The 13,141-nt window shown below is 38.1% G+C and overlaps 1 protein-coding gene across 2 annotated transcripts; it reads left to right on the top strand.

Moving 5' to 3' along the window:
* The first annotated feature begins 5,276 nt into the window (after nt 1-5,276).
* hmgn3 (high mobility group nucleosomal binding domain 3) lies at nt 5,277-12,741 on the top strand. 2 transcript variants are annotated; one of them, XM_034150526.1, is made up of 8 exons: nt 5,277-5,475; nt 7,053-7,103; nt 7,350-7,379; nt 8,966-9,016; nt 9,541-9,639; nt 9,836-9,935; nt 10,248-10,325; nt 11,951-12,741. In XM_034150526.1, the coding sequence occupies exons 1-7, from the start codon at nt 5,461-5,463 to the stop codon at nt 10,280-10,282; spliced, it is 381 nt and encodes a 126-aa protein (XP_034006417.1). In that variant the 5' UTR covers nt 5,277-5,460; the 3' UTR covers nt 10,283-10,325; nt 11,951-12,741. The 2 variants fall into 2 exon arrangements, with proteins under 2 accessions (XP_034006417.1, XP_034006419.1); XM_034150528.1 differs by lacking the exon at nt 7,350-7,379.
* Nucleotides 12,742-13,141: the final 400 nt, after the last annotated feature.

Raw genomic sequence — 13,141 nt, 5'->3', positions numbered from 1 at the left:
TTGTTAATCATTAATCTGTAATATAAATTAATACATTGGGTAAATGTACAAGGGCTTAACACATTATGATGGAAGTATATAATGGCCCTCTGCAGGCTCTATTATGTCTCATATAGGTCATTTCGCATGAATATAATTTGTTACAGATGGGGTGCTAAATGCAACCATTGTTTGTCTACTTCACTAGCAGATTTGATAACAGAACAAATTTAAATTGCAAAAAATCCCATAAAACACCAAGACCATGAGGAACATTATAGAATACATTTGTGATTGGATCTGGTATCAAAGACCTTTGACATTTTGAGATGTCTGTATAATTGCAGTTTTCTGTGATTGTATTGTTGCAGCAATTCTTCTGTCATAAAATACCAGTATGAAACATTTAATTAATGTGCTGAAATGTGACAATGTGTTTAGAGGGAGTAAAGGCAGTAGCAATTTGCTCCAAAAAATACTCCTGACTAAAAATAGTTACCATCAAAGACATTGTTGCTCTAATTCTGTCAGGCGATGATAATGCTGGCACATGGGCTGCAATAATAATGACAAACACTGTCCACAAGGTGTCAGACAAGTCCTGTCTGAAGTATTCAGGTCTGGCTTTCTTCACATTCTGTTAAAAGAAAGATGGCATCTAAATCATGACGTTGCAAGTCAGAGTGAGACACCAACTGACAAGGTCCACCATGTCTGTACAGAAAGAGATACTCTGATTAAGCATTATACGTTCTTCATTTTCTATTAATTGCATTATAATGGATGTTCTAACGCAAGCATTTTGATTATAATTATTATGCTTGAATGCTCTAACAGCTTTTAAATGGACCTAGATATGCAATGTTTTGTCTATTGCTGCTTAAAAACTAACTTTAAAGCTCTAAAGACATTTTGTTAATCAGAGGTTAAAAGTGGTAAATAGACTAAAACAGAACGACATTAGGTTTTTATTTTTACAAATCTTCTCATCTCCACCATTACATCTTAGTTCTTATTTCTTTCTAATTTGTGTTGTTTATTTCTCATTAATTATGGCATTCTATCCCTGATTTTATGTCTAGTTTTCCTTATTATATATATTAATCTTATTAATATTATAGCATACATAGGGATATATTAATAATTAAAGTAAAAATCGGAATGAGTCAGTGAGAAAACATAACAAATGCAGTTGCATGGAGTCACTGAATGGCTTGATAAGCATAGAGATGATGTGGCCTCCAGGCACCAAAACATAACCCATATCTAATGGTCTGAAACAAGGCTATTATTAGCCTATGTCAAAATGATAACAATCTTAATAACAAATATCTAAAACCCTCACATTCGACCCCTTGGGACCTTTTTAAGACTAGAGGATTGGGATCAAATTCTCTATTTTGTCTTTTAACACCAATCAATACTGCCTAAATTCCAGTCACTTAATAGAACATTTTAGATAGCTAAACAATATGGCATTGCTGTAGTTTAATTGACTAATAATACATTTAAATAAAGTTGAATCATTATTTAAAAGAAATAAAAAATGCATTTCATCAAAAAAATGTTTTACCCACTTACTGCCCCAGAAAAAAGATCTGAGATATCACTGAAAATACATTTTCACCAAAAGCTGTTTTTGGCATTTGGCCAATAAAAAGTGAAATGTGTAATATTACTTTAATATGATAACAAACGTGTATAATTGTTGTAAAAATGTAGGATAGTTGAACTAAATAAAATTGAACAATGCTCCTCTCATGCACACATGTAAATATTTATTTTGTATAGCTAAGCAAACAACTTAGCTTTAAGTCAGTATGGCTACACAATAGGATGTCATAACAACCACGGGATGGATTGGAAGAGACAGTAATTTGTGTTTTTCTGACTTTTCGCCTATAGCACCACCTGCAGGTTTATCGTTTTTAATTTTAAGCGATATTCCTCACTACTGAAATGATTGTCACAAGATGTAGACAACTAATTTCCACACAGTATGATTTGAAATTACTCAAGTTATCCCATAGTGTTATTATCAGGTCAAAATGTGTGTCTGGTACGTATGACCAAATACCTGCTAAACGAATGCTTTCCTATTGGTCTCTGCTATGTGTATACATATATATAGTGATAATTAGCAAATGTTAGCATGCTAAAATGCTAAACTAAGATGGTAAACATGGTTTATATTATACATGCTAGTCATCAGCCTGTAGCATTGTTATTGTGAGCCTGTTAGCATGCTGGTCTTAGCATTTAGCTCAAAGCCTCACTGTGCATAATTAGTAGCCTCACAGAGCTGTTGGCATGGTTGTACACCTGTTCAAGTAAATATGTCGGTTCCCAAGGCTTTAAAGAAAAATCTAAAATGTGATACAATACAAAAGGAAAGCATGTTTGGGAAAAAGGCAAATTATGCCTCTTATTACTGAAAAAAGGGTACATGAAAGAACAGAAAAGTAATTCATAAATAAGTAGTACAAGTCAGTTTTACCAAAGAAAAGTCGTCAATATGAATCAAATCTTAACATTTTGGAGGTTATTTATTTTGAGTTTTGATTCATTTTGTGCCTTTCTTTTATATATGTATGTGTTTGAAATGTTCCTCATTGTGTTTTCCCTTCCATTTAGCTGACAGTGTGAATCTTTGTGGGGACAGTGGCCACTGCTCCTGTGTGTTCTGGGTTCACTTCTAACATGAAGGGTTTTGTTTGTTTGGGCAGGAAAGCTCTGTCTATTGTGGCATTTGTAGCTGTGGACGTGTGTGTATGTGCGTGTGTCTAGCTTAACTGGAATGTTGAGGTATCTTTTGTTAATTTCTTTGTTGATTTAGTATGTTTTTTGCCATATGTTTAACATGGTGTGCTTAAGGTATCCATTGATTTTAAGTAGAGCTACGAGATTATAACAGTTGTAAAGTTGCCTGAGTTTCCATGCAAATGCACAAACAAATATTATGAATTGATTCAATTCAAATATTCTAGTTACAGTGAGCATTGTTTTTAAACTTTCACTGTAGATTCAAAATAGAAAATGTTGTTGCAGCAGTTATCTATTAATTGACAAGAAGTATCTTGATCTTCTGATTTAGTAGACTGTAAAATACCTTACCGAGGTGGAAAACAATGGCCGGTTTGACATTCAGATAGAGCTGAAACTATTAGTCGATTAATCGATGGCATTTGAATAAGAATGAATCGGAAACTGTTAAGGTATTTAATTGAATCATCAATTGTCTGTAAAAATGACCAAGCATTCTCTTGTTCCAGCTTTGTAAATCGTTCTTGGTCACATATGATAGTACATTGGAACATTAATTGAACAAAATACATCACCATGGGCTCTGAATAATAAGGAAGGCCTTTTTTGGTCATTTTTGACTCATGTTGTGCATCAGAAGGTTTCAAATGTTTTCATCAGGGGGTTAACACAACTCTATTTCCTTTATTAGGGCCATTCTGAATCCTCCCTAATCGTGAAAATATCATTTTACAGTCTCTTAAATCTACTGAGGATTTGTCAGAGAGAGATTTTGTAACCTGTGCTTGAGTTGTGTATGACTACAAGATAAAGAAATGTGCATCTGCAACACACTGCTATAGGGTTAGCATTATGTTAGGGGTTTTGCCCTAAAGTCACAAGCGACAGACAGTAGTGCTGGGAAAGTCACTTTTCCTACCCAGAGAGGTACCTTTAGGACTCAGGGGCCAATCTTAGCTTGGTCAGCTAAGATGACCATGGTCAGCTAAGACCAGAGGGCACCTTCCAAATCATACAGTAATACCCCTTTGCACTTGGGCTGACCAAAGTCCAATTCAAACCTTCTGTATCAGTCTGGTTGTGAGTATCTGTGAGATTTCATTTCATAATCTTCCATTTCTATGAGAATTAATGTGGACTGTCAATGTGGAGTGCCCAAAAGTGTGTGACTACATGGAAGGTCGCGCAGTGAATAGTGTGAACATTTCTCTGTAAGCAGGTACATAATGTATTTTAAACAGATCTGCATGTGTGCCCAGGTTTTAGACTTTATCTGGCCACCAAAGTGGCGCAACGGACTATCGGAATTTGTTCTGTAACATTAGTTAAAAACGTAGTTTGGAAGTGTCCCATTAGGAGTGACACGTATATTTACTGACAATGAAAATGGAGACATTGTAACCGTCCAGCGATTCGGATCCCCTCCAAAATGTAATGGGTTCTTTCTTGGCCCATGTTCCACCCTTCTACCAAGTTTCATGAAAATAAGGTCATTAGTTTATCCATAATCTTGTTGACAAACAGACAAACATAACCTCCTTGGTGGAGTTAGTAACCATCACTTGTTTCCTGGTTGCCTGTTAGAATCTTGGCTTTTCTGTCTATACCTATAAGTGTTGTCCACTGAGTCGTAAAGGAAAGTGTTTGATTTACAATATTTGTTACAATTCATACAATCCATGTAGGCTTATTAGTGGATTGAACATTAACCATGATGCGTTGATAAGCATTAAAAGCAGTGTCTTGTGTCACTCGCTATCAGATGCCCTGGGATAATGTGTCAAAATTGGTATCAAGATAAAAAAAAACAGTATTGTAGTATTTACACATGAGAGTTTGGTTTCAAAGACATAACATATTCCGCTTTTTTTAATAGAATGTTGAAGTGTTGTGAGGGACAAGTGTAATGTGTAGCAAAACACATTGTTAAGACAATAGCTTGGTTTAAGAGCTTTGACTCTTTTATAGTGTTCTTCATTTAAGGTTAATTTTATTCCAAATTTGCTAGATAATTCTGGTCCTAGAAAGACCAACAACTATGAAGCAGAGCTGCGTATGAAATGCACTTGTTGCACAATGTAGACCTGTCTTATTGTCTAATTTGTCAGCAATTGTGAATTTATAGTGACCTTATTCATTATATTGTGTGACTGGAATCACGATCATACAGGTACAGGACAGGTGCCTCTGCAGTGATGTGCTTTCGTTGTGCAAAAACGTGGGCTAAGATTTTCTGGAGCTCCTGTATGGCCAACATTGTTCCATTGTGCCTATTCTTCTGGCCCTTTGTGTTTTATTAACATCATTCTGTCTCCATCTCTCATCCTACATTACCCAGATCCACCGAGAGTCCACCCCGCTGTCATTGGCCTGTCCTCACTTTCCCTCTTAGCCATCGCCGTCTGGTGGGATCTGCGCACAATGAGCGCGCAGCCAATCACAGACACCCTCTAATAAAAGTCGACCAATGTCCGAAAGGCTCTTATTTACATAGACACGAGAAGAGCCAATCAGGAGTCAGTGCAGGAGCGGATTTGGACTCCTCTGCCCAATGGCTGTGGGAGGTTCAGAGTTTTGGGGAGTGCATATAATCAACATATTATCGAAGGTGCTTAGATATTGATCCTGTGTTCCGAGGTAGTTCAAATTCGCCTCTACTGGACCTTAGGGTTTGACCTTTTTTTCCCCGTGCTTGTTGGAGAATAATTCACGCGTAAAATGCCGAAGAGAAAGGTGAGTGTCGGCTGTGTATTCCTGCTCACTTCACTGTAGTTTTCCTGCTCTTGCATTTGAGAAAAATTGCAGTGCGCGATTTCAGTGGCGACATGGAGGCAGGTGAGGTGATGCCAAAGTTTGAGGAAGCGTTTTTTCGCCCGCAACCTTTTCAATAGTTTTTAACGCTTGTGTGTAAATGACCTATGCTATTATGATATTTTTATGACTATTTACACTATTAATGTCCATGCCTTCATCTCAATGGCCGTTCTTGTGGTCGTTGTATGTGCCACTTCCCTGTCCGCTGCGCGCGCTGGTGAATATCAGGCGGACCTGCCGGATGGATAGATGCGTAAATCCCGAAGGAGACGTGCGGGATATTATATGATGTTTTATAGGCGCGTTTCAAGCATATATAAGATCCATTGATTCTGAATGTGTAATATAACAGTGTAGATCACCACCTCCCTGTCTCATGTTGGCTCTCCTGTCGGGATGAATGGTAGCCGGAGTGAACAGACCCAAATCCAGATGCAGAGAAAGGACTAAAGAAAGAGGGGATCAGGGACAATTGCCGCTGCGTTAAAAGAGGCCGTGACACTATCCAAACAGCAGTGCTCGACGAGCTCCAGTGCATTGTATCAGTGCATACATGGAAATTGGCTTTTCTGCCATTTAAAAAAAACTGCCATTGTCTGCACCGATTCGCCTTTGAGGACAGAGAATGGGGGGCCTCCAGGGTCGCCCACATGCAAATGATGCGATTACCAACCTGCAGGCTTCACCAACATTTGCTTTTTTTTTTACGGTGAAATGGGAGGGGGGGGGGGCTGGCCTCACCTGCCCGCAGCGCAGCCTGAGTGTATTCCATGTTTATAATATGATGTTCTTCATAATGCAGCACGGTGTGTTGTAAGTCAATATTAATGTTTACTCTCCATTAATCTCTGGGGAGCTCAGCCTGGTATGTAAGCAAGGTGCCTCATTTAAAATATAATTCCCCATAGAGATCACATATTATATAAAATCAAATGAGTACAAATACAATTAGGGCTTGATTACTTTATGTTAAACATCACAGTCTTTTTTTGAAGAATTTGAAGAATTATAAATAAATTCAGGAAATCAATACATTCATCAATTATTCTAATAGGCTGCCTAATGTTAGTAAATTAGTTCCGAAATAGTTGTTGTGTTCTATAGCTATAATGGATTTTTTTTTTAACATTACATTTGATTTGGTTTTACTTTATGCACAGGAAGTTGTAACTTAGTGTTATGTTAAACATAACTAGTGTTCGATAACTTTGATGATGAATAAAACCTTAGACTATTTTCTTGATTAGTCATTCAGCTAAAGCTGAAGTCTTATAATAAAAGACCAAAAAAATCCAGGAAATATTCCCAAAAGAGAAAGTGAAACTACTACATTTTTGGCATTTCTGCTATTAAAATGATAGATGTATGTATTATAAAAGATAGAAAACTTGAGTGAACCGTATCTAATGTTTATAGTTTAAGAATTAAAAATGTTTTGACAATGATAAAACAAATTTGGAATTACAAATGTATAATCTTCATTGCATTTCCTACAGATTCTAGAGACTTCTGAGGGCAAGGAGGCCTCCAAAGTCACAAAGCAAGAGGTAAATGTTTCAGGCGTGTTCTGGTGCTGTGCAGGCGTGTGTTGGCGTGCTGTGGTTTGGTTGTTGTTGTTTTTTGTACAAAGAGAAAGAGTGTGTGAGCGGGAAAATAGACACATAACAGGTTAATGATTGACACTTGTAGAAATCACCAGACACTCACTCATCAGCCCACAAAGGTACAACTGATATCTTTCTCTCTCTGTCACTTTCTCTCTTTCTCTCATTGATCATCCCTTCCTCCTGCAGCCCCCCAGAAGGTCAGAGAGATTGCAATCGGTAAGTTTCGTTCTCCCCTCCCTCCTGTCTTCACCTCTCTTCTTCCTCTCCTTGTAAATGTCACATGTTACCAAGGCTCAGAGAAAAGTCCTCACCCAGTTAATGGATTTGATCGAGGCAATTTAACAAATTTCATAAACATGCTCCTCGAGGCCTGCTGTTTTTTTTCTGTTGTCTTTGTCCATTCTTGGTCCGGTCTGTTGCAACACCTTGTTGAAGTGTAGGGCTGCATGATTAAAAGGTAACATAAGTGATATTCCCTCCCAAAGTTGACTAAGAAGTTACCAAAACTATTCATGGAAAATGTAAATTGATCAAAGAATCACCTCAATCCTTGTTGAATCCTAATGATAGTAATCATAATATTTAGCAAGGAATCATTTGGTTATTATTTATTTGTGATCATGCAGCCATGCTAAACAGACCATGCGTTTTTATCTGTGTTGTACTTTGCATGTTGAACCCATCTGTGTTGAGCCTCTGCATGCCTTTGTACATTTGCATGTGCACCTTAAAGGAATTGATGACATTTTTGGGAAATGTGCTGACAATGCAGCCAGTAAGCTTAGCTTAGCATAAAGATTGGAAAAAAGGTACAACAAATTAACGACAATAACTAGTTCCTCAAAAGCTCAGCAAGTGACACATTGTATTTGGTTAATCTGTACTAAAAAATAAAATGTATTTGCCATACAACTTTAAACACCAAAAAGTCACTTTGCTCACTGTTTCCAGTTTTTATGCTAAGCTTACCATGTATTGCCTGTAGCTTCCTGTTTAACAGACATACATGACAGTGGTTGGAAGAAGTAAATCAAGAATTGTGTTCCCAAAATTGTCAAACTACTCCTTTTAAGCTTTTGATGTGCCTATTTAAACCTGTACATTTTTGCATGTTTTCGATCTGATATTTCCTTGTCTTCTGAATGTTTTCAGCAGTCAGCTTATTTAATAAAATGCTACTTTTTTGCCAGTAAACCAGCTCTGCTGCTGTCTATATTTGGACTGCATGATTAAAAGTCTAAATTATAATACGAAACATGGCATTAAATAATTTAATGTCAAGCCCCGCTTTCTGCTGCTTCTCATGTGCAGAGTGTAAGTGATATCTAAAAAAAAACAGAGACATTTTGAGAAAGAATCACATGATTTAAATTTGTCACAGCGATGTGGCTTCAGGGTAACATGGTCTGCACTCAGCAGCCTGGAAAAAGCTCTGCAGCAAACCTTCTCACACTGAGTGACCAGAATTTGAAATCTCATGTGTTATAGTCGTTGTACGTGGTCTGAGGTCAGTTCCCTGTGAGAAAAGGAAGATATTAGCACGGGAACTCTGTCAGATCCCATTTGTAAGGAATATGGTACTTTAATATTAATAACATCTACAATGGTACCGCCTCCATGTGTTCTGTTTTAGTCCTACTGGATTTGCTAAGCAGCTCTTGTGGCTTAAACAGCACAGATATGTCTCTGTAAGTGTAGCCAAGAGATGAAACGTTATAATAATAATAATAAAATAGATTCATACATGGAAGATTTTATTACTAAAAATATTCGGTCCTGACTGACTTTTTCTAAATGTACAGAAACCTGCTCCAGCCAAGCCTGAGGCCAAGCCCAAGAAGGCCATTGTGAAGGTAAAGTACACACAAACACACACTAACTACAATGATTTATTTATATCCCCATGAATTTGCAACAGTCTGATGCCCTCGGTTGCCCCTCACTACTGGTCTATGTGCGTGACCAAGGCCGCTAGGTGTGGAAAACACAAAAGCACGCACACAGAAATCCTCACATGCAAGCATATTATATTAAATACAATTACCTATGTATTAGCAAATTAACCTCACTACGTGGTCACACTGGAGATGTTTGCTAAGTATATTGAAGTTTGTGAAATGTTTTAAACTTTCTTTTGATATAACCTAAACCATGTAGTGGTTTGCCAATATTAACATGTACAGTAAAATGGTTAAAAACGGTAGGTATAATAGTCTTGAACTTAATCCTACAGCTTTTCATCAATATTTTTCCACCTTTATTAAATTGCTTATTTACTTTCTTCTGCATTCTTTTCATAAAATTGTTTATTAAGTGCAGAAAAAACATACTACTCCATATATACCAGAATTTCTTATTTTCCATTTCTTCCGTGCAGAAAGTTGTGGACGATAAGGGTTCAAAGGCAAAGAAAGTCGGCGCTAAGGGTAAGAGGGATGACGGACCGGCCCAGAACGGAGAGCGCAAGACCAACGAGGTATGAGGAGGGAAAATAGGAAAGAAAAGAAATGTTATAGAAGAAAGAGAAGTTTCAGTCAGAGACCAACAAGAAAATTAACTATCTTTATTCCCCTATGTTGTCAATTTGTGTAAAATCATGAACACGCACATACATATTAACCGCACCTATATTCCTTCACTACATAAACACACACACCCACACACACATACAGATCTACGTGTCTCGTCCGTCCGTCAGTGTGTCTTTCATCAGAAGCACGGCTCCCTCCTTGATGTCAGTGAGAGGGCAGAGTGAGACAGTCAGAGTTAAGGGTATGCACGAGTGTTTCTAACTCCGTCTTTGAAGTGCGTGTTTGGACACTAACTTATTACTTACCAAGAAATTGTGTGTTATTGAGCAAACATTTACATCAACAAGAGTGTTTTCTGAGTGCTGTGGCGTGTCTGACGGAGCAAATGAAAGAGACAGAAGTGAGTGGGATAGTGAAGAAGTAAGTATGTCCGACATTTTCGTTGCTGTGTGCAGTGAAGTAGGCCAAGGACGACTTTCTTTTAATACGAGCAGGAAGGTTTGCCGCTCATACAGCTGTGATGTGAAATATTATTGGCTCACTGTGTTCATAGACAGCCGGCTCTACCAGAAGAGGCAGAGGAAATAAGAGGAGATGATACCTGCATATACTAAAGGAGTTATGCGTTTCAGTGAGTAGCTTTTCCCAGCAATTTAGTAACAAATAATCTAAACTAGGGGTAAAAACACTGCAAATCATTTGAGCTAGCAGCTTGGGGCCAGATTTACCTTTCATAACCCTGAGGTTTGAAAATATCTATATGTACACCCAAAAACAATGAAGGTGAATGGAAATGTGTTTGTGCTGCTCACAGAATAAAATTGAATAATTCCGTTTTTTCAGATAGAAGTTCCAGTTACACACTATAATCAACAGATATCACTTTAAAGAGGTGCCATTGGAACTCCTTTCTACAAGAGAAACAGTCCCAACAACTATTGAGACATTGATTTGAACACTAAAGTTGGAAATAAAAACTAAACTACCTGCCACAACAAGCAGTAAATGCGCCATATATAAAGGTGTTGCGTTATCCTGATAACTTGATAAACCTGCTTCTTGGAACAAAGCCCATGTCTTACTACTAAAATACTGCACTGTAAGATTAAAATGAGCATCTTTTTCATAGCTGAAATATTTCCATACAGCTTATTTTTGCAAACAAATCTTCCTTTTTTACATATTTCTCATGTTTCTCGCTCAGGTTAAGGTTGTGGTCAGCACTAAGGCCGGCTTTTGTTGTTTGATCAGGAATTATTGTGATTGGTGGTTTGCTATCTCAGTAGTTACATGATCTAATAAAACTTAAAACTGAGAAATCAGACAAACTATTCTTGTAGATTAGTCTCAGAAAAAGAGAGTCGTGCAAGATTTCCTTTTATATTATATTGCGCTTAGACATTGCAATGTTGATGCTGAAACAATATATCTTGCAGCCCTAATGGATGCTTCTCTCATGGCTGTGGGCTACAAAACAAGAAGCCAGTGAAATTAGCTTAGCATAAAGACTGGAAACCAGTTGAAAAAGCTAGCCTTCTGTCTTAGTGTTTGTACACATTAAACAAACCAGATATATTTTTGAATAAGTGAGCTTTAGAGGTGCTTGTAGGTAAACTTTTTTTAATTTAATGTTGGTACAGAGCCAGGCTAGCTGCTTCAACCTGTTCCCAGTCTTACGCTAGGCAGCCACCTCCTGGCCCTAGCTTTACATGTAGCTTAGCAACCCTGTCTCCTACATGTTAAGTTCCCATACAGCTAAACTGCATTCTCTATTATGTTTTTAGGGAAATGTACTTTCTCCTGAATTACGTAACAGTTTGAAACATGCGGTTAAAGTTGGGTAAGAAAACAAAACAAAAGGGCAACAAAACAACTTGGCTAGCTTTAGCAAAATATCTTGGTTTAGCTTAAAATGAGTTATTTTGTAACTTATGATGGGTAAAATATAAGTCACAGACAATGGTCTCCTGGATAATAGTCCTCTTCTCGTTCAACCCTGACCTCCTACTCACACGGACTTTGATTCAAAACGTATTTAAGATACTTAAAAAACCACTGAAGCTAATGCAGGAAACAATACGTTTACCTGGCAATGCAGTTTGTAGTATGGAAAGCCATTTATAGGGGGCCAGGCTGAGCTTACAGACATGAGAGAGGTGCCCATTGAGGCAAGTTAAATCCAGTCCCCATGGGAACCTACCTGTGGCAAGGGCTTGGACACACCTTCATCATGTGACTCTTTCCTCTCTTCTTCAGGTATCTGAGGCAGCGGAGGAGGCGACTGAGGAGAAGGCGTAAACACACGGACCGACTCGTCCCTTCTGACACCATGGCAGCAAAGCATCTTTTTTTACTGACGATTTTTGTACCATGCTGATTTTTTTTTAGACTTGTTAGTAGAGATGGACAACCAGCAGCATAATGTTCACACTCCTTTCAGCTCCCCTTATGTTTTTGCTCGATTCTCCTCCCTATTGCGTTCTGAATCGCTGTCTCAGAAACGGAATGAAGTGTTTTTATCAGATGGCTGCAGATGTTCTTCATCTTACCTGAAGGGGGCTGTAAACACGACTGTTATGATCTGTAAACCAGCTCTGCCTATATTTGTAGTCTCTACAAACGATCATTATTATTGGCACTCCCCCTGATGGTCAAGGTGAGGGTTTTTGGATCAATTTTGGATCAATTTTGGATATAGAGCTACAAGAAACTAGGTCCATAATCCCTACGTAGAACATCTGCAGCTTTATTTTAAAAGAAATGTTAGTTTTTAGAATCACCTCCACTATGTTTCACATAGCTCCTTTTGTATTTCTGATAGAGTGAATGTGTTTGTAGGTCTCGCCCCCCCCCCCCCCCCCTCCACCTTTTATTTATCTTTTTTTTCGCCCCTCTCCTGATGGCCTTGTCCTGCAGCAGAGTGACATAGCAATAATGAGTGGTGCTTCTGTTCTAGACGGCTCTATTGGCTTTGGACCCTCTGGGCTCTTCTGAGTTTCATCCTGTTGGGAGACTATTTTGAAAATAAAATTTAAATTTTATGTCACGTGGCTGTTTTTCTGTGTCTCTTTGTCTTTATATTTTCTCTTGTTGGACCGCAATGCCATCTTTTTGTTGTAGTTTCTAGTATACTGTAGTTGGTTGCCTTCATCTATGCTGGCTTTTGTAGTTTGGAACACTCAGGTAATCTGTGTAAAGCTCCATAAGACAAACGCATGTATGCATGTGTTCTACCTGTGTGCCACAGCACATTTTCATTCTGTTCATGGTTAGAATGACTTTTTAAACTGACACAAAGCCAACGCTGTGGATCTTTGTGTGTGTGTGTGTGTGTGTGTGAGGTCGACAGGGGCACGTGGCTGTGTTAAATACAACTGCTGTGTCAGGAAGTGACAGGTCAGCATTTGCCGGGACTGACGAAACCGTACGCTCTCTTCATTTAGGGAC

This window comes from Trematomus bernacchii, unplaced genomic scaffold (genome assembly GCF_902827165.1).
Source record: "Trematomus bernacchii unplaced genomic scaffold, fTreBer1.1, whole genome shotgun sequence".
In the NCBI taxonomy this organism is placed as follows: Eukaryota; Metazoa; Chordata; class Actinopteri; order Perciformes; family Nototheniidae; genus Trematomus; species Trematomus bernacchii.
This window is presented reverse-complemented; position numbering and strand designations above follow the sequence as displayed.

Bases quoted from the DNA above. Each gene is read 5' to 3' on its own strand.
- hmgn3 (XM_034150526.1), top strand. The intron at 9,017-9,540 runs GTAAAGTACACA...TCTTCCGTGCAG, and splicing joins CCAAGAAGGCCATTGTGAAG to AAAGTTGTGGACGATAAGGG. The intron at 9,936-10,247 runs GTATGCACGAGT...CTGTGTTCATAG, and splicing joins TGAGACAGTCAGAGTTAAGG to ACAGCCGGCTCTACCAGAAG.